The sequence below is a fragment of the Anser cygnoides genome, chromosome 25, assembly GCF_040182565.1.
Source record: "Anser cygnoides isolate HZ-2024a breed goose chromosome 25, Taihu_goose_T2T_genome, whole genome shotgun sequence".
In the NCBI taxonomy this organism is placed as follows: domain Eukaryota; kingdom Metazoa; phylum Chordata; class Aves; order Anseriformes; family Anatidae; genus Anser; species Anser cygnoides.
Window position 1 is genome coordinate 246,642 of NC_089897.1, and position 24,276 is coordinate 270,917.

The window sequence follows — 24,276 nt, forward strand, 5'->3', positions numbered from 1 at the left end:
GCCGGGAGGATGGTGGCGCATGCGCGCTGCGCTAGGGGTCCCCGGAGCTCGGCCCGTCCGCGTCGCCGTCAGGGTGGGGGGGCGGCGGCGGAGCTGGGGCGCTGCTCCCCGGGGGCGCGCGGTCCGTTTGGCCCCGGCCCCGCCCGCCGGCCCCGCCCCGCCCCGCCCCGCCGTCGCTGTGCCGACGGCATCCTGCCGCCGCGTTCAGCGCCTCGCCACCCCCTTCCCGGGGGGCTCCGGTAAGCGCCGCCGCCTCGTCGGCCCACTGCTGCCATGCCGGTGCTCCGTGTCCACCCCCCCCCCCCCCCCCGGGGCCCTTTGCCGCGGCGGCGGTGGGCAGCAGAGCGGCCGCACCCCGCCCCCGTCCTCCCCCCCCGGGCTTCCGCCTCCGATGGGGCTGGGGGCGGGCGAGCTGCGGGCCGGGGGCCCGGGTGCCCTCCGCGTCCCGGGCCGGCGGCGGCCGCCTCGTCCGCTCCCCGGTGCCGAGCCGCCGTCCGGGAGCGCCCGGCCCCGCCGCTCTCCGCGGGTGCCGCCGAGCCCGCGGCACCTGTCTCGGCTCGGCGCTGCAGCCTCTCGCTCTCGCTCGTCTTCCCCGTCCGCGGGTGAGGCCCCCGCAGCCCCCTCCTGTCAGGTCGCCTCCGCGCTCTGTCCGCCGGCGGCAGCGGCTCCCCCTCGGCCGGGCCCGGCGCCGCCCCGGGCAACGTGGCCGAAGGGGCTCGGAGGCGGGGGGGGCGCTTCGCAGCGGCGCGGCGGTGCCTTACAAGGGGCTGCGGAAAGTAAGCGGCAAAGGGTGGCTCGTGAAACGGTCCTGGCACCCCGGTACTGCAAAACGGGAGGCGTCCAACCTGCCTGGTAACGGTGACACAGCTCGGTCACCTCCCCGGCAGGTACGCTGCCGCCGGGGAAACTCGGCTGAGATGTAGATTTACGCTTCGAATCTTTGAACCGCAGTTGCGTTTTAGAAAGCAGAGTTAGGTTGTCAAATATGCCCTGAAGCTGTGCTGCCAGTTGCGAGGGGCACACTGACACATTTCTTGAGAGAATCCGGTTTGTAAATGTAGGGAACTTAAACTAGGTCTTCGGTGAGTGTGGATTGTTTGACTCCAGCTTGCTCAAAGGCAGCGACTGTGTTTTACTGGGTTTCTGTGTGAAGTCATTCAGTAAAAGGGAGAGTGCTTAAAATCCGCTGAATACCTTTTTCTCCTTCCTCAGTTGTTCTGTTAGCAGGATGGCTTTCAGGGCTTTGAATCAGAATTTCAGGATTTTGAATCAGAATTTCATAGCCAAGGAGTTGGCAGGCAACTGCTGGATTTATTTCTGCAAGGGTCAAAGGGAGCTTCTGGATTGCGTAGATTGGTGTGATGTTCTGAACTTTCAGCGTTCATTGGAGAAATGCTGAAAGAGAGAAAATATTGGGAGAAATAAACATTTTCAGTGGTGCCTGAAATTGTGGTTTTTGAGGCATCGCGTTTCTTAAGCTTCCTTCCCTCTTACTCTCAGATCAAAAATGTTCAAAACAGGAAGCTTGACTTGTACCTTTTTTTTTTGCAAGACTTTTCCCTGTTTAGTCCTCGTTTGGGCAACTGGGCTGCCAGCATTTTGTTAAAATCGTAATTCTGGTCTCTGTGAATAAGCATCTCTTAACTGATTGTATCTCTTGTTTGAAGGTTATTTGTCATTTACTATGTCAAATGTTTCCTCCGTTTTTCTTTCCTAATAGCCATGGCAATGACAGGCCCAACACCGTGCTCATCCATGAGCAACCACACCAAGGAGCGAGTCACAATGACAAAGGTGACATTAGAAAACTTCTATAGCAATCTCATTGCACAGCATGAAGAACGGGAGATGAGGTAAAAATCTTTCTTGCTTCCATTCCTGGATATGAGCCAGACACACATACTAACTGCGTTTAGTTGTCTGGATCTGGAGCAAAAATAGAAAATCTATGCTGAGCATGTACCTAAGCTCCTGAGATGGGTACCTGGCTGTGGCTTGGCATGAGCATCCAGAGGCAACTGCTGGATTTCTGAATCCCACGGTAATTTAGGCTGGAGTTTCTTCTGGAATAAATTGAAATGTGCTTGCAAATGCAAAAGTGATAGGACTGTTATCAATTTTTATTTTATTATTTAAAGTGTGTTTGATTATTTGACTAAGTAGAAACTAACCCTAAGATATGCTTGGCATCATTCAAATACAATTCTGAAGCTGAAAGCCAACATTTACAAGTGTTTGTCCCGCCTGTGTCTGTTCTGTTGCCTGTTCTCATTTTACGTACCTGGTTGTAATATTTAAAATCAATTTTATAGCATCAGTTTCAGCTTGGGTTATAAACTGTCACTGAGTTGCCTGATAAGGGAAGGTAATCTGAAAGGCAATGAAAGATTGCTGTAAGAGCTGTCACCTAAGGCTTACTTCTTGTCTGAGTTAACAGAACCTATCACATCTCTCTAAATATATTGGCCAAAATATGCCAAGTAATTTATCTGAGAAATATTATTTTTGTTTTCTTTTGGCTGGAACCCTCTGATTTGCTGAATACCCTCAAGCTGTAGCACTGGGACTTCTGGCATGCTCCCAGCTTGCCATGTAGTCTATAATCAGAATTTTCAAAAAGGTTCAGTGTTTATTTGACTGCAGACTTGCTGCCAAAAATCCAACTTGTTCCAAGAGGATTGCCTGCTAACTACAATAACTGCAGAAATGAGGAAGCAATTTAGAAATAAATACTATCTTGTGTACATATTTTCTCCAAAATTTCAAATTAATGAGAGCTTGAGGCCTAATCAAAACAGAAGATGTTACTGATTTAATTCCTTGCTTTGTCTTTGCATAGTTCTTGCTTTTTTATTATGAGTGTTAGTGTGTACTTCAAAAACCTCAATGACAGTTTTCTTCTAAAAATTTGAACAAACGTACTAAGGTATACTTCTTTTAAAAAATAAAAAAAAAGATTGATGTATCTGTGGCTCTGCAATTTGGAGTTTAAATACTATTGATAAAATTTTCACTGAAGCACAGATAGGGCCTATTAAGGATGTTTAGGGGAATTTCAGCATCACTCAGTCATGCTGAGCTACTTAATTATGGGTGTTGCAGCAGCAGTCTTTTTTTGCTACTGGAATCACTGTTTTGAGTATGAAATTGGATGACTGGATACTTAAATAAAGGCAGAGCAATTTAAATGTGCCTGATTGTTGAAGCAATAGCTCAAAATATTATCACATCACAGCAGCTGTGTAGTGGCAGGAGACCGGAAGAGGATCTTGCAATGGATGACTTGCATAAAGACAGGGAATATTTTAGTACACTTGCAATGTTGTGCAAAACAATATGAGCAGGAGAGGAGTGGGGGGAGCAAAGAAAAAAACAAAAACACAACCCCAATTGTTCTGGAGTTTCAGAGCTATTAATGTGATCATCACTGTTGGGAAAAAGTTCCCACAGGGTAATAATAACGTATGATCCCTTAAGGCATTTCCCTCTCTTCCCCCCATGAAGTTTTATTTCCTTTCTTTCTTTGCTCCCAAATAATTTCTGATCTTCTAGGTGGGAGAATATGTATTGATGTGTCCTTTTCCCAAATATTTCGAATATCTCAGGTATTATGAAATAGAGAGTAACATTTTGCATGTAATGCGTCTGAGGTGCTGAGAAATTCAGTACAGCTCCACAAAGCTGTTTAGATAGCTAATTGTCCCTGGAATAAGTGAGACCTTGGTGATTCAATATTTATTACGGCTTTGGCCTTAAGTGACTTATCCAGCTCTCAGAGAGACAGGAACTGGATCTATGTTCCTATACAATGAGAATACATACTTGATTAAGACGTGAAACTCAAGGGAGATTTAGATTATTGAAATTAGAATGGTAAACTGGCTAGAATGGTAAAACAGTAACACTAGATTATTGAAGATTAGTCTTGTAAATGATATATAAAGGAGAATCAGATATACTGTTACTTGCTGGCATTACATCCTCCTTTCACAGCAAGCACAGCCCAAAGGTGTTGGATATGTGCATGTGATTTTAAAAAAAATGTTAAAAGATTCAACTTTCTTCTAATTTGTCTCTTTTAGACAAAAGAAGCTAGAACAAATGATGGAAGAAGAAGGCTTAAAAGATGAAGAGGTAATTAATATGGGAAAATTATTTTAATGGTTTAGTAGTACAAGTGATTTGCTTATACACCTAGCATTTTTACTTGGAATTGCTTTGATCTGCATGGAGTCTAACTGCAGCCTTGTTATCTTTTCCATAAACTTTAGAAGAGAATCAGGAGGTCAGCACACGCACAAAAAGAAACAGAATTTCTTCGCCTTAAGAGAACAAGGCTTGGTTTGGAAGACTTTGAATCTTTAAAAGTAATAGGCAGAGGAGCATTTGGAGAGGTAAGTGTAGAAAAGATGACTACAAGTATTTTCAAATAACGCTGGTATTTGCCAAAATCTTATGTAGTTCACACAAGTGAAAGATAAATGTTGTAGGAACTGCAGAGTAGTTTTAGCTTAAGATGTGGTAACGTCTTTATGCCTACAAAATACTGGTTTAAAAACATTACATGCTTTAAAGGAACATTAATGCAGTTGAAAAGAACTTGATGGGCAACCTAAATACAAATTTGGCAGTGTACTTTCATTCTGATCTCCTGGGGCTGGTCTTCGAGAACAGAGGGGGCTGGAGGGTCACTTGCAATGCTCTGTTCTAGTGGCCTTTTTTGGAGAAAGTGGCTTTGGACCATCTAATTTAGGTGCGTGGTTGCTGAATGTCATCTCTGTTACGATGATTTAATCTCTTCCAGTTAAGAGAACTTGTTTGCCATTACCATATACTATGTAACGCTTTTTTGTTCTTATAGTCTGATAAGATTTCATGAAACAGAGGCCAAGGGCTTCCTACCCAAAACCGTGAAGATGTGTGGTGATAATACTTGGTTTGACTCAAATTTTTACATACTTTCTAGGTGCGACTTGTCCAGAAGAAAGATACGGGGCATGTTTATGCAATGAAAATACTCCGTAAAGCTGATATGCTTGAAAAAGAGCAGGTGAATAGCCACCTTAACTAGTGGTGCTACTGTCTGTGATTTAAGTGACTTTGGGAGGTAATTGTGATGTATGTGTAGAGAGGAGTAATGGGCATCTAGGTGTCTAGGTTTACTATCTAAAAAATTACATGGATTTTTTCCCCATTTTGTGTGGAGGAAATTGGACAGAAAATTGTTGTATGAACTCATAAGGACTGTCTTCTAGTGGGTTTGGTCAAGCCTTTTCTGTTTGCTTATTTATTTTATTACGCCTTTCCATGTAACAATGCTAAAGTTTGAATATATAGTTTTCCAATAAATGGGATTATAGTAGTGGTGACAGGCTATAAATAAATACTGTTGTATGTTGCTGAATGGTTGGAATAGCGTTTTAAAAACAACCTCTAATGCTGTGCTTAGTCCTCATGGAAGTTGCAATTGTAACTCTCTTCCAAGAGACTCTTCATACTGAAGCAAGGTAGGACTGAACCCAGTTTCTACTTGAAAGCATGGGGAAGCAGAGGAGTCTTCCGAAAACTAGGTCAGTCCTCAAATGAAATCAGATACATAAAGATGGTTGTATGTTCCTCCTCATCAGTTTGCGATGATACATCTGATGATACCTATATATGTAACAGTATGTTACATATGCTTTTACCATTACGTGTAGATGATTCAGTACAGACATCAAATAGGTGGTTTACTGTGTTTCTGATTTATGGAATCAGATATAAATATCAAAGTGGTATGGCAACTAGAATTCCGACTCAACTGATGTACATAAAGTAATGGCATTTTCTGTTTTTAAGGCTTATCTTTGCTAGTACTTGTGGGAATATTGTCTGACACAATCATTTCTTGTTCAGCGCTGGGATGAATCTGGGAAGCACTCTGTGTGTTTCAAAAAATTAGGAACTGGTTTCCATTTCGGGAAGTACTCATTCAAAAAAACAAACAGCAGTGTTCTCGCACAGGAACTTTACGCAGCGCTGCTAAATTAGTGCTTGAGTCTAAATCTGTTGGAGTAAGCTGAAGCTCTATCTTGAAGGATGAGTTAACTTTTTAGAATAGAGCTAGTTCTTGAGAGATCTAATTGTTAGAAATTTTCACAAAAATTTAAATTTTCTTCGTATAGGATTAAGCTGCTTATATAATAAACCATATGTTTCTCTTTCTGGATCTTCCCATGGTAATAAATTGTGTTTGGAGTGGTCTGTTATTTAACTAATTTCAAGACAAATGTTTTCATAGTATCACATGTACACTTCTGACTTGAAGACAACTTAGATGCTGTAAGAGTTGAAAGAATAAAAATGTAAATGTAGGTTATCTTTCTGTATAGAATCTTGTTGTTCAGGCTGGTAGTTTAAATTTCTCTAGCTTGATTTCTTGCTTTAAAAAATGAGGTTTGTGCATTCTTGCCCTTCTATATACGTTAACGTATGGCAGCAGAAGTCTAACAAGAAATATAGAAGTTATTCAAGTGTGAATGAAGGCAAAAGCCCCTGTAAACTTTCCAGTGGAAGCTTCAGAGCGTAAAAGGGTCTTTTGGATCTTGATCAAGGCTAATGTCGAGTTGGTGCTCATTGGGATTTATCAGATTTGGACGGGGGAGGGAAGAAGAAACAGTCCAGAAAAATATAGCAGTTTATTGAAAGCTCATCTTTTTTTCTGTCAAAAGAATATTTTTTGGATTTGTTCTTCAATGTTACCGTATTTTACTACCTGAAAATATCTAGGGGTGAAACTGTTGAAACTTAGATGGTGTTTCTGCCTTCATGCAGAAGTTTGGCTGCTGTCTTTTCAATATTTGATGCTTTTTAATATAATACTTGAATTGTCTGTGAAGTAAACACATCTTATAAAAAGACAGGCTTGTAATTAATCAAATGCATATGTATATCTACAGGTTGGCCATATTCGTGCAGAGCGAGACATTCTAGTGGAGGCAGACAGTTTGTGGGTTGTGAAAATGTTCTATAGCTTTCAGGATAAGCTAAACCTCTACCTTATCATGGAGTTCCTGCCTGGAGGTAATCACATGAAATGAAAAGGCTGCTTTTCTTTTCTTTTTGAATTTGTAATCTCTTAATTACAGATGCGGGCTGGGACTAGAGTATGTGTGGTTACTGTACACTGCTGTTTGTACTGCACATTTGTGAGGATACAAGACATTCCTAAAAATTTCTCTTTTTAAGAGTTAAGAGTACTAAGGTCTTCAGGTCAGGCTTTAGCTTATCTGCTTGTGTGTACTAGCTGCAGATGTTTGAGATGCAGCCTTAATAGTCTGCTAGTTCTTATTCTTACTCTTCCCTAGCTATCTGTAGAACCATCATCAGCTTTTGATTTCCTAACCCTTTGCTTTTAGCTGGCCTGCAGCAGAAACAATTAAGGTCCTTTTTCAGAGGATGAATGTTTGTCCTTGAATGCTAACACTGCTGTAACACTTAAGCTGTACTGAAAGCCTGTAATACATGTATGTGAATACAAACAAGAATGCTTTCTGAAATGACGCTGCACAAACGCAGTCTGTTTTTTTTGTACACAGCTCTGTAGCTGAAAGTATGTATTTTAATCAGTTATTCAGATGTGTAGTCAAGAGTGGCTGTCCACAGCTGACTCTTGTTTAAGGGATGTTTCTATGCCGTTATCTCATCTCTGTGCTGTTTAGCTGTTTCAATAAACGTAATGCAACTACAATACAAGCCTTTCACATACAGTGATATGAAGGAAAATACAAGTTTAACTCTTGGAAGTGCTGGGAAATTGGATGTATTTCTTTATATTAAATCAATTTAGATTTCCCAAGGATTTCAAAGCTTAGTTCTTTTCTTTGTAAATGCCTTCAAAATCAGTGAAATTGGAGTTTGTGTGTCTGTATACAAAGTCATTTGTATTTACCTTTGCTGTTGGGGTGGGGTTGATGCTTCTAGGTGATATGATGACGTTGTTGATGAAAAAGGACACACTAACAGAAGAAGAGACGCAGTTCTATATAGCCGAGACTGTGCTAGCCATTGATTCTATTCATCAGTTAGGTTTTATCCATCGAGATATCAAACCAGACAACCTTCTTCTGGATAGCAAGGTATGCACTAACCACTGGCCAATGGCTTGGTAGTAGTAAATAGGTCTTGTAATTTTTAATATTGACCTAAACTAGTGTTGAGAACTGTGAAAGAAAACAGTACTGTTTTCATAGCCCTGTTTCTCCTCGTCTTTGAAGGCGTATTTGCCATATTGCTGGGGGTGGTGGGGAAGAGCCAGTAAAGACCACCTCTGCGTCCTGTTGTATTCATACCACACTTCTGAGTTCTCTTGTGACAGTTGTTTAAACTATTGTTGGTTATTTCAGCTGCAATTTGAAATACACAGTTTCAGTTCTCCCCTCTTAGTCAAAGATGTTTCCTTTTGGTCTCCCATCTGTTATGCTCACCCTTGCCAGTTACTGGGTACACGATAGTATCAAATATGAAGGATCTAAGTGCTGCATTAGTGAGACGCAGAGATATCTTCCTCTGAATCAGGATGTATTTCTGAAGACTTATTTCATCAGGTTACCTGATTGCTTCTAGATGGTTACTGGAGGTAGTTTACAGAAAGATTGATTGTTCTGCTGTCCTATTGCTCACTACAAGTTTGCTTAAAATTAGCTTGTTTGGAACAGTGCCAACAATAAATAATTATATTCTGCTAGCCAGCAGACCAGCCAGCGCTGTTGGAATTACTGCTGTAATTCAGTATGTCTACATCTAGGCACAGATAAATTCAAGACTTCAGAAAGGATGGACATTTCGGTTACAGGAAAAAAATATCACACCTAATCAGTGTGGTGACAATATGCCCTGGGACAGATCCAAGCTGTTTCTTCTATCTAGCAGTCATTGCACAATCCAGGGACTACAGCTCCCTCTGGAGACATTTGCTTTCACTCTGAAGCAGTCAGTTTGCCCGAGCAGAGGCTTCTTGAAGTAAATTGGTGCTAATAAATAGTCTTTCTCTGGACAGTAGTGAAGAAAATACTAATAGCTTGATTCTGTGTGTATGTATCCAGTCTTATGCTAAAACGAGTAACGAAAAAGAGTGCATCTATTTATTACAGAAAAGTAAAGGGACTGGAAAGAAGTATGAAACTACTTGCTATGATAATTCTCATACTGTTTTTGTATTTTGGGCGTTTTTGTTTCTAGGGCCACGTGAAACTTTCAGATTTTGGTCTGTGCACTGGACTAAAGAAAGCCCACAGAACAGAGTTTTATAGAAACTTGAACCATAGTCTTCCTAGTGACTTCAGTAAGTTATTTGGCTTTGGAAGGGTATTTGCATACCTGCTCTTGGTGCCTGATAAAACACATTTCAATGTGAAGATAGAAGACTGCAGTTTGAGTGTAATCGTAACATTGCCTCTTGAAGTATAGCTTTGATTTTCTGTAAGACTTCTTTTATAAAAATAATCTCAGTTACTTTATTGTACACACATAGCTTCATTTCCAAAAGTTTGTTTTTCAGATGGATTCTGAGGTAGCCCTTCTTAACATGCATAGTAAACCTCAAACGAAAATTTGGTGCAACTCGTAGATGCTAGTTGTATCACACGTGTGACTTGAATTAAGAAATGTGCATGTAGTCTATGAATATTCAGTCATTTTTTCAAGAGGAATAACTTGCAGTTTAGCAATTGCCTCCTAGAGGCTGCTGACCACTCTGGTCTGCCTCTGCATGCACCTTTAACTTGTGCCAGGTAAACTGAGCAAGGCAAGGCTGAGGCAGGTTAGCATGTTGGTCTATGCTGATGAGCATGTCGGGACTGTAACCCCTTACTGGCACAGCTGAATACAAAATGAGCTGTTTGTCCGGGCCCCAGCAAACTTTTTGATCTTGGAAGGGCGATTTTCTTAAGTAGTGCGATGGATTTGGAGTAAAAAAATATGTGTGTTGGATGACTGGTAGGATTCATTCATCCATATTCCAATCTCCTTTAGCTTTCCAGAACATGAATTCCAAACGGAAAGCAGAAACATGGAAGAGAAATAGACGGCAGTTGGTAAGTGACAATTTACCTGTTTTGAAATGATCTCTGAGCTAATTGCTTTCAAACAGTACATACAGTTAAACAACAGGCATTAATCCATGTCAGAATTTTGAACAAGGCTGGAGTAAAAACTCACCTCTTTCTTTTTAAAAGAGGAGTAACTCTTGTTTGTCCTTCATCCAGCTGCTGAACAGCTGTGCCTGAGATAGTGCTGCTGTAATTGTTACATTAATAGCTGATGCCTCCTAGCTGAAACTAATGTTTTTTGCCATTTGCAAGATAACAATGAGCTAGTGATCCATTTTGAGGTGTGTGTATATATATAGACAAAGGTACCTTTACCTATTTCCCTGGTGGTATTTTAAGACTCCTTGAGGTAAGCATGTTGTATTTTTTTTCTTTACATATTTTGAAAGAAAGCCTTTAATCAACTTTGACTATCTTATAGTGATCTTACAGACATAAGGTCTTACAGATCTTATTTTATAGGGATCTTACAGACAATCTGATGTCTTTCTCAAAATAACCATTGTTGCTCAAGTTCCACTTCCATAGCAGTAAGTTTTCTCTAAAGATATGTAACTGATGTTATTTGTTTCAGGCTTTTTCTACTGTGGGAACTCCAGATTACATTGCTCCTGAAGTTTTCATGCAGACAGGCTACAACAAGCTTTGTGACTGGTGGTCACTTGGGGTCATCATGTATGAGATGTTGATCGGTAAGAAACAGGCAATGCCTAAGTTCTTAGGAGGAATCGTGGTGCAGGATATCAGTTGTATTTATGTGTTTGGGATCAGGATCTCAAAGCATCTGCTGCTTGCATAGTTTATGAGAAGTCTTCTGACTGTTGCAGCGTAGACTTCAGTAACTAAAAGAATTATTTTTGCTTTTTACAAGATTGCATTTTTATTTTCAGGTTATCCACCTTTCTGTTCTGAGACTCCTCAGGAAACGTACAAGAAAGTAATGAATTGGAAAGAGACACTCACATTTCCTCCAGAGGTTCCAATATCTGATAAAGCAAAGGATCTTATTTTAAGGTGCCATTCATATGGTTTGCCAGTTAATACAATACTAATTTTGTCTTGCAAACTGTTCTATAGCTTCAATAGCCTGCTTCACATGGGAAAAATGATTGACAGCTACATATTTAGTTAAGCACATTAATCAAATGCTGAACTCCCTAATCAAATACATTTGTCTCTTAGTGGAACTCTTGACTGAACTATGCTAAAAAAGGAGCACCCATGTAAGTGCTGCTAGTCTGGCAAAATGTGAACGTTTCTGCTTTTTATTTTGTCTACAAGCTTCTCTTGGAAGTGACTTACTCTTTTTGCCAGAGCCAGCTTTTTAACATAGCAAGAGTTTTGGCATTGCGTGTACTGGAGCATACACACATTCTAATGCATGCTGACTCTTTCATTTTTATTTCTACATCCAGTATTTTCAATCACTTATCCATTCTCAGGACAAAAATATAAATGTCTAGCTTTTCAGACTTTGTGTTCTCCTAATCTATGCTTGTCCTGAAATAGAAAGGGCACATTATCCAGTTTTGAAGGAATACTGCATCTTAATTGCAGCATTTGGCATGATGTTGCTAAGCACACTTCATGTGCTGTTTCTGAAGTGGCAGTTCTTAGCCTTTTCCATGTATATGTTAGGAAACCACAGTAGTATCAGTTTGGAAAGCCATTCCATTTCTGGATGGAATGCTTTCATTTTTCCTTCATTTTCATTCTTCCTTCCATCCCAGATTTTGCTGTGAATGGGAGCACAGAATTGGTGCATCTGGTGTGGAGGAAATAAAGAGTAACCCATTCTTTGAAGGGGTTGACTGGGAGCATATAAGGTAAGATGCTTTGCAGAAAAACTAGCTGCTGGTCCTCCTGTTCAGCAGGAATGAACAACTTGACTGATGTTTATCATATCTAGATGTGGCTGAGAATATTTTTGGCCTTATCTGAAGCTTGCTGGAGGTCTAGGCGCCTTCTGTCTTTGAGTCTGTTAAGAAGTGGGAAGCATATGAATCCTGCTTTCTCCTGCCTTTGAAATTTTGATGCTGAATCTGCTCTTATTGGCAGGGAAAGACCTGCTGCGATTTCGATAGAGATTAAAAGCATTGATGATACCTCAAACTTCGATGAATTTCCAGAATCTGATATCCTTAAACCAACAGGTAAATGCTTTTGATTTTTCCTCTTCTCCAGTAGAATAATGTGACATTCCTGTTATTCTGAGAATCACACAATCCTACCAGTGAGATCCTAGGGTGTTTTGTTTTTATTTTTTTAAGCATGATTAAATTGTTAGCTGGTAGTCTTTGATGTAGGGGTGTGCAGGCTATTAATTTGGGTACTGGGAGTTGGGATGCAGACTTGTGAGGGAATTGGAAGCCATTTGAGAATGGGCATCTCTAAGAAGCAACAAAGCTCCCAGCAAATTCAGATTTCAGCAGGACCTTTGAGCCCAGTGCTGCAAGTACCTCCTTGCACTGGCTAATTCTTGCTAGTAGGTCTAACAGTTAATATGGGTGGGAAGAGGGTGGGACAGATGGGGACAATATGTTCTGGTGTAAATCTTTAAGGATCCTTGTATTGCACATCCAAGCATATTCAAACATTTGTCCAAGTGTTTAAAAAACACACATTATTGCAGTTTTTGATTGGTGTTGTAGAATGAAACTGAGTGCCTACCTCTATGATACTTTTTTTTCTTTAGAAGCATTCTTCCCTGCTCTGCATCCAGTGTTTTGTGTGAAAATAAACTGCAGTCTCCAAATAGTAATTTGTTTTTCCTATGTCTTTCAGTGGCAACAAGTAACCATCCAGATACTGACTACAAGAACAAAGACTGGGTTTTTATCAATTATACATACAAGCGTTTTGAGGGCCTGACAGCCCGAGGAGCAATACCATCCTATATGAAAACAGGAAAGTAATTAACCTTTACCTAGGACAACTTCTGAACCATGGAATTTTGTTTCTGTACCTTGGGGTTTTTTTTAACCCATAAAAGAACTTTTTATCTTTTTTATTATTATCATTTTCTTAAAGAAAACTTGAGGGCTATCGCCTCTTGGAGACGACTTCAAGACCCTCTTTTGTTACACACTCTGGCTGTTACTAAGGATTTGTTCTTTCTGCACCATTGAAAACTTCCACAAAATGTCATCTCTGCTGCAAGCATGTTTTGCTGCTTCAGGAGCAAGAGTTTTGAGTTTTCCTTTTAAATTCTTTGCCAGACTGTACAATCCATCAGGAGATCTGAGAAGGCCTTCACTTTGACATTGCAAAGCATGTGATGTTTATATGGATGATTTTGCCAGTCCTGCATTAAGTAACATATTCAGTCTGCCAGTTCTACCAGCACTGTTTTCCAGGTGGACTTCAGTATAATGGCAATAAAGCAATAATTACAGCTTGAGGCAGACAATTCTCCGGTAAACTATCTAGTGGAAAGATACAACATGTATTGCCTTAACTTTAGTTTGTAATAGTGTTTTTTTTATAATGCTACGTGGAATCCTCTTCAATAGCCTTTCTTAATTTTGTTGCAGTGGCCTCAAGTTGCAGTGCACTTTACTTTTGGTACTAAAAGTGACCCTCAAGCCATTTAATATTTTTCTAAATTAAAAAAATTGCGCAACACTTTTTTTTTTCCTATACAGTAATAAGAGAAACGGGCCACTTCCTCCACCAAGCACCAGCAGTTTTCAGTTGCTGTATGAAAAGATGGATCTATAAGCAATGCAGATAATGAAGACTACAGCTAATAACACAAGTGGATCTGGAATAAGGGCAGCGAAAAGGGAGGAGAACTCATTTAACCTGATCGTTGGTAGTAGGCATGCTGGGTACAGCTGGGTCAGCCATGAGGTTTTTGGATCCTGATGCTGCCAACTTTTGGCCACTTTTAAGATTGGCATCTTCATCTTTTTTAGACAAAACTGTCTTCTGTGGCCTTTTTGCTCTTCGTTTTGAGCAAAACAGTATTAAATTATTCCATAAGTCTTGCTGACCAAGGCCTCCTTGATTTCCTTTAGAACTCCTCTTGCTGTCGTGACTGAACCAGCTGTCCTTGTAGTCCTCTGAGACAGTGCTTCATGGGGTCAGCTTTGGAGTGGTGGGACCCACTATGTTCTTCTTGGAATTTTGTCTAATGCAACTTATAAAAGTACATTCAGTTATGGTCAGGATGCTCTCCAGGAGAGCCCCAAGGTGCCTTTCCTTGCCTAAACATCTCTGAGAACATCGCTGCATTTTGGGAAGGAGGATTCTGCCTCAGCTGAGCTTTTTATAATGTTGATTAATTTTTATAATAATTTATAATCATGAGCATCCGTCGTGTAGTTAACTCTGCAGTTCCAGTGGCAGGTGGCATTAACCTTTGGGCCTGCCTGGTACTAGCCTGTAATTTGCAATTAGAAGTTTTTAAAACTTTGAGGTTTCTAAAAGCATTTATCAATTTGAACTAAGATTCTTGAAAACTTTTATTGGTGCTGAACACTAAAGGCATAGCACAGACAGAAAAGCTGTTTAGAAACAAAACAAAGCTGGAGCAGTGTTTCATAGTAATAGGAAGGCTTTCAGTTATGTTTAGTCCTAACTTTCTAGATTAGGAAATTGAAGAAAATAGGGTTTGTTATGAATTTTTTTTTGGTGCTTTTAGGGAATTTTCACCTAGATGTCTTTTGAATTGAGTGCCATCATGAAGGACTGACTCGGGGGGACAGAAAGCACTGTATATAGCTAAGACAGGGTGATAACTCATTAGCATCATCTCCCTAACCATCTCCTTGTGCTTATTGTGTGTCCTAGGAGTTAAATGAATTGCCGTAATTAGATGGTAGATACCACATGGATCCTAAAAACCTGAACTGCAAGAGTAGCCTTAATAGAAGTACGAGGAATACTGTAGTCAGTAGCAATTACTCATATGAATAAGGGCTAACTGGGGTAATGATTTATAGGATCAGGCTTTTTATCAGCTAGTCAGTAATACCCTACTCTACCCTCTTTATCTTTCATGGAGGGCTGATAGCTACTTCTCAAACTGTTCTCTCTCCTTATCCTGCAGTTTCTTTTAACCATTGGAAAATGTTGCTTTATAAACCACTGGAAAATTGAGAGGTATTAATACTGAAATGCTTAAAAAACAAAACAAAACAACAGCTTAGTTACTGCCTGAAAACTTAACAAAGCAAAATCTTTTAAAATTGCTGTGGATTAGGAGTAAATGATTTTGAGACAGTAGCTGCATTATAGCCCTTTAGTAAAGGGACTGGAATTTTTATTTATAAATACCAAAGATAAGAGAAACTATACAATTATAAGCTGTGATAATGTGCTGTGAAAGCCTTTATAGTAATATGTATTTTGCATTTTTAGTGTACACGTTTTAAGATCTTCTGAAACCTCAGATTGTTCACTTTTTTTGAGGTAAAAAGGTGAAGTTTTTCAGAAGTGCAAGCAACAGTTGGGTACCTCATTCCTGTGTCTTTCAGTAGGAGCTGGATGTCTGCATATAATCCTGTGAAAGCCTTGGACATCACTTTCCAGTGGTAGGTGTTTTATCTCAGTTGCATCATAAGCCTGCTTCCTATTACAGGCATTTACCAACAACCTGTTGTTTCCAGGATCCTTATTTCACTGCTAACAGACTAAGATTTTTGTATACCTCTTCCCTCACCAGTGTGTTAGCCAAACATTTTTATTAGCTGCTGGCTTACGTATTGATGCATATTGTCTTATGTATTTAGTTCTTTTTCAAGCTGCAAGCAGGGTTTATTTGGTTTATTTTTGCCCTTTTTTTTTAGCTGGACTTCTAGGAATAATTCTAATCTGGATTTCCAATGAATCAGAACTTGAGTTTTGATGCCAGTTCACCTTTGTATCATGCCTAACACAAAACTGCACTAAGTGTTTCTTATCACTGTGCCCTGATTCTGCCTTAACCCTATAATTTGAAAAAGTGTTCTGTAAATATTTAAAAACTGTTACCAAATTGCACTGTAAAACTTGGCAGATGTATTGTGTGATGCTGGAGGAGCCAATTTTTTATGGAACAATCTCTACATTGTAGTGTGTAAATAAAATCCTCTGAGCAAACACAATTTTGCTAGCGTGTTTTGTTTTGTTTTGTTTGTTTTTTACAAACTGGAATCCTGAGGGAAGGAATCTTTCTTTTTGATTATCTGGCAGACTTGAAAGTGGTTTTAGGCTCAGCTGTTGGGGCATAAGACTACAATAGTAGACCATGTTTGCAGATTGCATTTCTAAAAGATGCAGAGCTGACATAAGGGAACACCCTATTAAAGAGGGAAGTGCTGATCTTGTTACTATCTACCTCAGTAACTCCATGAAATGCCCCCTGGGCTTCCTCCAGCCTTATTCACAAATGCTACCTTATTCACAAACTCCACCTCCTTTCTCAAGCTCCACTGAAAAAACTCTTGAAACACATCTAACACTAAAGAAGGGAATAAAAGGCAGGCCTGTTCCTGCTTTCCTGAACAAGGTAGAATTGGAAAGCTCCTTTCACAGCATATTAACCCAAAATAGCACTTTCATATGTGCTGCATAGTTTGTGGGTTAAGTACCCCTGTCTCGTACCTGTGCTATGTGCTGCTTTTAAGACATCACTACATCAAGTTGGCAAACTTTCTCGAGGCCCTCTCAGTACAAGGGGTAGCAATACTTCTGTGCAGCTGCTGGATGAGGTCCCTGCCAAACCAGCCCTGCTCTGTATGATTCAATATACAGCAAAGACTGGGTCACAAACCACATTTACTTTATGAAGCAAGGAAACACGACCACCTAGTGATCTACCCCACACCCATTCTCCACATTTAAAACAACATATAAAAGAGCCTAAAAAGCCATGTATAATTTATATTTTAATACACAGAAGAAACCATACATCTGTAGGAGTTCATAAATGCCATGGTCAACATTTCAGTATATCTAGAATAAGACCAAATGTTTCAGCATATCTAGAATAAGACCAAATGATGTTGTACCTGAATGGTGTGTAACTGAAAAAAAGGACAAAAAGCAAATGCTTATTTCCTCAACTTGACGCAGTGTTCCAATGGAATTCACTCTACTAAACAAACTAACTAAAATGCATCTCTAATTACTTGGAAAAGCCAATAAAGAACACAGGATTTTTGGAGTGTCTGCAAAACACTGCACAGAAGACAGATCACTCCATCCCCTACTATAAGTGCAATTGATTACACAGTACCAGAAAGTTCCTACAAGACACTGACCCTTTAGCCCTTAGGCAAGGGCTTGTTTCACTTAAGTGGCTGGGGTCACTGTTTCTAACAAACTGTCTGAATCCTTCAGGCCTAGCTAACACTGGAATCAAGGACAGACAACAGTGAAATTTGTTTTGGCAGAATACAGCACTAAGCTGTCTGATGATCAGCTTCTGATTCCTTGACACAGTCCTGGAAGTATAGGGTAGTGCTCGACAACGAGCACATTCAGGTCCTTAGAGAAGAACAAATGTAAACTCCAAGTAAATACCACTACACATTTACTTAAAACTTACACTGCTGTAAAAATAAATAAACACACAAAAAATAAATAAAAAAAATCCATAGGGCCTGGAGCTAAGCTCCATCACTGTTGGAGCGACAATCTCACAGCACTGCCTTTACTCAACTTGTGGAACATCTCACTTACTAAAGGAAGTAGTGGGTTTGGTCTGGCCCTTAGCTAGATGATTAGTGTGCCACATCTTCCTTTCTCTACTATAGGAATACAAATTAATCTACAGCAATAATGGAAAGTGATTGCACACAACTTAAACCACCTCTGTGCAGACACTGAAGGACACTTCTCCGATAACACATGGGCAGGACTTTTCAAAAGTAGTCATGCGGACCCAGGCATCAAAACCCCTGGGATTCCCAGGAGGGCCTGAAGCACTTTTGGAAATCTTCCCATAGGCACTTATGAATAAGAATGAATAAGAAATCTATTTGCTGCACTTAGGAAAGAAGCTAACAACAGAAACACTGCAAATAATGGAACCTATATCCATACAAATGGGAACTAAATGTATCAGCAAGTACATGCCTTGGCAGAGATCATTTTGTTACTCTTAACCACAAAGGCGTTCACATTTCTTACACTGAGGAAAATAAACAAATAAAACAGCTGTAGAAGCAAAACAGTAACAACAAACTTCAATACTAAGTATTACAGTTTGTACGGGTGGCAAATAATGAAAAATTTGCTTGATGTAACCCTGACAACAACAACAAAAAATTAAACTTCTAGGGGCAGACTGATAGCTACCTCCATTTTGCTAATTATGATCAGGTTATGACTGGGTGCATAAGCGGCACAGGTTTCAACACCAGTCATTTGTGCTGAACATATGGGAGCTGTCTTCCTCTTGATCTTTTTGAATCGGTTTCAGTTTTTCTTTGCACCAGCACTCTGCCAAAGTTGGCTACAAATCTGCCTTGGGTATGCAAAAATCTCTCCAGAAATGGTGGCTGCATAGCACAGGCCTGTGCTTGCTTGCCTGGCAGCTTGGCTCTGGTTGTGCTGAACACCATGCACTCTGCAGGGAGTTAAACAAGCCCAGAGATAACTCCATACTGCAGGAACAGGACCAGCTAGGCCTTAGCATAACTGAGCTAAACCAGCCTACTGAAACATTGCCAAACAGCCAGGGATCAGGTTAGGAAAGCCCAAACCCATTTAGAATTAAATTTGGCCAGGGACTTCAAGGGCAACAAGAAAGGGTTCTACCGGTACATCACTGATAAAAGGAAGACTAGGGAAATTGTGGGCCCTCTCCTGAAGGAAACAGGATACCTGGTCACCTGGAATATGAAGAAGGCTGAGGCCTAAAGACTATTTTGCCTCAGTCTTCACCAACAAGAGCTCCAGCCACATTGTCTGGGCCCCAGAAGGCAAAGGCAGGAACTGAAAGAATGATGAACTGCCCCGTGTAGATCAGGTTCAAGACCACCTAAGGAACCTGAAAGTACACAAATCCATGGGACCCGATGCGATACAACCACAGGTCCTGAGGGAACTGGTGGAAGTTGCTAAGCCACTGTCCATCACATTTGAGAAGCTGTGGTAGTCCAGTGAACTTCCCATTGACTGGAAGAGGGGAAACATAACACCCATTTTTAAAAAGGGAAAAAAAGAAGACCCAGGAAAAGACAGGCCACTCATTCTCACCTCTGTGCCTGGCAAGATCATGGAGCAGATCCTCCTGGAAACTCTGCTAAGGCACATGGAAAGTAAGGAGGTGACTGGTGATGGCCAACGTGGCTCCACTACGGGCGGATCATGCCTTACAAATCTGGTGGCATTCTACGATGGGGTTACTGCACTGGTGGATAGGGGAAGAGGAACTGACATCACCTACCTGGACTTGTGCAAAGCACTTGACACTGTCCCCCATAATATCATTGTCTCTAAAGTTGAGAAATATGGACTTGATGGCTGGACCACTCAGTGGGTAAGGAACTGGCTGGGTGGTCGCACTCAGAGTTGCGGTCAACAGCTCGATGTCCAGGTGGAGACCAGTGAAGAACTGTGTTCCTCAGTGGTCAGTGCTGGGACCAGCACTGTTTAACATCTTTGTCAGTGACATGGACAGTGGGATTGAGTGCACCCTCGGCAAGTTTGCTGATGAGACCAAGCTGCTTGGTGTGGTCAACACACTGGAGGGAAGGGCTGCCATCCAGAGAGACCTGGACAGGACTGAGAGGTGGGCTTGGGCAAACCTCATGAGGTTCAACAAGGCCAAGTGCAAGGGCCTGCACCTGGGTCGGGGCAATCCCGAGCACAAACACAGGCTGGGCGATGAGTGGAAAGAGAGCATCCTTGAAGAGAAGGCCCTGGGGGTACTGGTGGATGAAAAACTGAACACGAGCCAGCAATGTGCGCTTGCAGCCCAGAAAACCAACCGTACCCTGGGCTGCACCAAAAGCAGCGTGGCCAGCAGGGTGATGGAGGGGATTGTCCCCCTCTGCTCTGCTCTCATGAGACCTCACCTGGAGTCCTGCTTTCAGCTCTGGGGCCCCCAGCATAAGAAGGACATGGACCTATTAGAACAAGTCCAGAGGAGGGCCACCAAGATGATGAAGGTGCTGGAGCACCTCTCCAACAAAGGCTGAGGGAGTTTGGGTTGTTCTGCTTGGAGAGGGGGAGGCTCTGGGGAGACCTTACAGCAGCCTTCCAGTGCCTACAGTGGGCTGCAAGAAAGCTGGGGAGGGACTCTTTGTCAGGGGGTGTAAGGATAGGACAAGGGCTAATGGCTTAAAGCTAAAAGAGAGTACGTTTAGATTGGGTGTAAGGAGGAAATTCTTTACTATGAGGCTGGTGAGGCACTGGAACAGGTTGCCCAGAGAAGCTGTGGATGCCCCATCCCTGGAAGTGTTCAAGGCCAGGTTGGATGGGGCTTTGAGCAACCTGGTCTGGTGGGAGGTATTGTGCCCATGGCAAGAGGGCTGGAACTAGATGATATTTAAGGTCCCTTCCAACCCAAACCATTCTATGATTCAGAGAATCCTGGATTGTGTTTATACTTACAGTCACAGCTTCATTGGCCTCAAATCTAAAATGAACAGAGCCTTAAATACAGACTCTTATAACACATTTGGAGAAGCAGAGTAGAGTTGTTCCCAGCATTTTTTTCTACTGAAGTCTCATTTACTACTGATATTTCTTACCTGCGTGACTGCAAAAGGGTCCGATCAGTTCCAAACTGGGAAGAAAGTAGCTGGCCTTTTAAAGGTGCAACAGGTCCTGTGAGTAGAGTGTTTCTTAGAGAGCCCATGGAAATTTTGACTAAGGTTTATGCTGTCAGGGATTTTACTCAGCTCCACTGGATTTTTTTTTTTGTCTTAGCAAGGATGGGATACAACTGAAAATCTTTAATATGCACAGCCACCTCTCAAAAGCTTCTTACATCTTTTAGGCTACTAAACAGACTTTGTTGCTAAAAATCAACTAGTCTTCATTTTGGCTTTTTCCTTCAGTATAGTCTCATTGTTTTAATCAATTTCACAATTTCTCAGAAAACAGTGATTCCATCTTATGCAGAAGTATATACAGGAAATTCCTGTGAGCAGGCATATATTCCTATTAAACTAGTTCCATCCTTCCCTAAAACAGTAGTATACGCTGGATGCAAAGCCAGGTGTCAGTGTAAACAGATTCCCCCACACTCAGTATTTTGTTGCCATAAACATGCAACATTTCTGTTGGTTGATGAAAGAGTATCATCTACTTTGCTTTGATGTTTGGTGCTGATTATCACAAGAGCAAACATAAGTGCCTATTGGTAAAGGAAAGCTTTGTCTTGAGGGGCCCAGAATTTCCTCTCTCATGTCATTTCTAAATACTTCTGCTCTTCTTTTAGAAGTTTAGGCAAAATATTCAGCACCTACCAGTCTCGAAGCTTTTTAAGTGGAAACAAATGACAATTTCTCTTTGTTTGATGAGATGTTCCTTTTGATTGCACAAATATATTAGGGAGTGTGGATGTTTATTAACATGCTTTAAATGAAATACGACAACACAGTAAGAGGATGAACGAGAATAAAGCACCTTGCAAGAAGTCTGTGTTCCGTCTCCTGGGATGAAACTATGCTGAGATATTCCCACATCAAGCAGTGCTATGCACCCTGAGCCATGACTAATCTGGTAGATCATTAACAGCCATTTGGGAGAATGGTGCATTTAGCCTATCGAGTTCATCTACCTGTGGGGGGTGATGCATTATAACCTCATGGTCCTCTGAAACGTCATCACCCACAGTGACTAAGTTTGTTAGAGATTTGCTCCGAACACATTGGAAATCAACATGACGGCTTTTGCCCTCTTCCTTTTCCCAGGACATCTGAATGAACGGCCGTTGAACATAGTTGTATATCACTTCCGACCGACCGCCAGGCCTCCTTTTCACCTTCTCTTTACAGGTGGGATATCCTGAAAACACAGACAGCCAGTCAGTTGCACTAAAGGATCACATAAGAACGGCCACGTAGGAGCGATTACAGGGGCATGGTGAACTGAGTAGACAAATGCTCACATTCCACATTTACCATTAGTGACTTACAAGACTGCTTTCTTTTCCCCTGAAAAGATGATGTAGCACTGTGATTAATCATAAAATCAATGGCTGCACAGCATTAGCCATTTTGTGGGCATATGTGACCCGTATCCCCTGCTTCTGACCCCTGGTAATACAGTTAGCATAACCAATGATAAGACAAACATTCATAACATGTAAGCAGGCTGATCATGCATCATCCTCCCTGCTTTCTCTTTCCCTTTCTGCTGCCAGGGTATGGGGACACCCATTAACAGGGTAATTAAGCCATTAGCGTAATCAAAGCCCAGGTGCTGGGTTGTCAGAAAGTGGTGACGCCTGTCATGGAACCAAGGCATAAAAGCTCATGAGATAGGGCCTATAAAATCAAGAAGCATCAAGCACGTGGGACTTAGACCTAAACTGCTACTGGACAGCACAATCTATGATCCCCCTGTGACCAGGGACACCTCCAGCTTCATCTGAGGACTGAGTAATTTATGTTCTTTTAGGTAAAATCTAGGTCTAGGTTTCAATTACTGTTTCACACACTGGTTAATAATATTTTGACCTGATCTGGTCCAGGTAACTGAAATGTCTGTGTAACTATGAATTTTAGAAATTCTGCGCTACACTAATAATAAGCTACGCTGCTTGCTAACATTTTATCTAATACTAAATCTCTTAACTGTAACTGCAACCCTGTAACCAGTACTCATTCTGCCAAGGATCCCTAGAAGAACCTGCCTGTCCTTTGTAGTGCTGGGTGACAGCATGAAAGTACAACAGTCTCCCAGGATGTAGCACAACGTTCTCAAAGCTCTCTAAGGGATCAGCAGGAATGCTGGATGCAAGGTTTTAGTTTTATTATCTTCCTAAAGAGAGAAGGCTTACTGGTACAGGATATTTTCCCTTAGCTTTTAAGCCTCCTGGCCAATTTCTGTGTAACATGATAGAGGTGAAGGAAGATGCTCAGTTTTTAGTAATTTTACAAAAATAATGCTTAGTAAAAGAGAGCTTTTGGTACCCCTCCACGCATTACAGTCTGCAGTACACCACAGAACCCCCATGGGAGCCCTCCCCTGACACAAACCTGGAGGAAAATAGGCTTTACACACTACAGTCACCAGTTTTACAGTTTCCCTTGCTGATGAAATACTTTACCTTCAATTCCAATGCGTATATTTTTGAGGCCCCGTTCCTTTAACACGGCTTTTGCAACATCACGGTTCTCAATGTACTTGAAGAATCTGTACAGTTTGGAACTGTAAAGGACTTGAGAAATAAAGAGGGTAATCAGAACCTGCAAGGAAGGACCTTCACCCTGTTACACACTCGGCTGTGGGGGTGACAAAAAAGCAGGTCTGATTTCCAGTAACTGCTTCTCATCACTAGGTATCTGTTCTCATCACTAGGTTTAGCTATGATTCCTTGGTGGCAGTGTAGTGATACACATTACATTCTGGATAGACGGGTGGTGATGGGTGTATAAAGAAAAGAGTCACCAGGGAGCCAGCAAAAGGCTGGAGGGGAGGCAGTAAACAAATGCAAAAGATGCAGTGAGTGCTGTCTGTTACAACTGCAGGCACTCAAACCAAAGCTGTAACTAGACAGATTGGTATCCTGACTCTAGCAGCAGCCAATTCAGAAGGAATGTACAAAACAGGACATCATATGCCAGCCTCTCCTCCTGGAGAAAGACTACTGTTTAGACAATGGGTCCTAGTGGCCATATGTCTGTGTGTGAACTGAACAAGCAGCCAGCAGCTCCAATGTAGAGTCCTTACTTTGTGAGTACTCCTCGCCCATTGGAGGTGGATGATCTTCATCCCAGTCCACAGTGTCTTCATCTGTCAGCACGACGATATGGCATTCACGTTCCCCTTTCCTGGCACTATCCACCATTATAGGCAGAATTAGCTCCTCCAGGTAGCTGTCAAACTGCTTGTGAGCACCATCATTGGAGAGCTCATGTAACAGAGCACCTAATAAGACGTACATCACATGATGAGCTTTTTCTTTTTTTTACACATGCATGTATACATATGCATACAGTACGAAAATATGTTCCAGACCTACAGTTTCCTAATACATTCAAGAGCATAGCCCTCATTCTTCATTACAGAAACTCCTCAA

The 24,276-nt window shown here is 41.5% G+C and overlaps 2 protein-coding genes across 9 annotated transcripts in view; one reads left to right on the forward strand and one right to left on the reverse strand.

The window, feature by feature from the left end:
* The first annotated feature begins 34 nt into the window (after nt 1-34).
* Nucleotides 35-16,177, forward strand: STK38 (serine/threonine kinase 38). Of its 2 annotated transcripts, none has more exons than XM_066983149.1 (14): nt 35-239; nt 1,721-1,853; nt 4,083-4,134; nt 4,272-4,394; nt 4,967-5,050; nt 6,939-7,062; nt 7,963-8,117; nt 9,220-9,322; nt 10,012-10,073; nt 10,663-10,780; nt 10,979-11,102; nt 11,819-11,914; nt 12,147-12,241; nt 12,873-16,177. In XM_066983149.1, the coding sequence occupies exons 2-14, from the start codon at nt 1,723-1,725 to the stop codon at nt 13,001-13,003; spliced, it is 1,398 nt and encodes a 465-aa protein (XP_066839250.1). In that variant the 5' UTR covers nt 35-239; nt 1,721-1,722; the 3' UTR covers nt 13,004-16,177. The 2 variants fall into 2 exon arrangements, with proteins under 2 accessions (XP_066839250.1, XP_013055810.1); XM_013200356.3 differs by lacking the exon at nt 35-239 and adding an exon at nt 725-887.
* Nucleotides 16,178-16,942: 765 nt separating this feature from the next.
* The window catches only part of KCTD20 (potassium channel tetramerization domain containing 20), a 28,292-nt gene continuing 20,958 nt past the window's right edge, over nt 16,943-24,276 (reverse strand). For all 7 annotated transcript variants that reach the window (XM_066983150.1, XM_066983151.1, XM_013200358.3 and 4 more), the window contains 3 exons: nt 23,928-24,125; nt 23,305-23,415; nt 16,943-22,037 (listed from right to left, as the gene is read on the reverse strand). In XM_066983150.1, the coding sequence (XP_066839251.1) occupies nt 21,745-22,037; nt 23,305-23,415; nt 23,928-24,125 (602 nt within the window). In that variant the 3' untranslated portion in view covers nt 16,943-21,744. The remainder of the gene's footprint in view (nt 22,038-23,304; nt 23,416-23,927; nt 24,126-24,276) is intronic.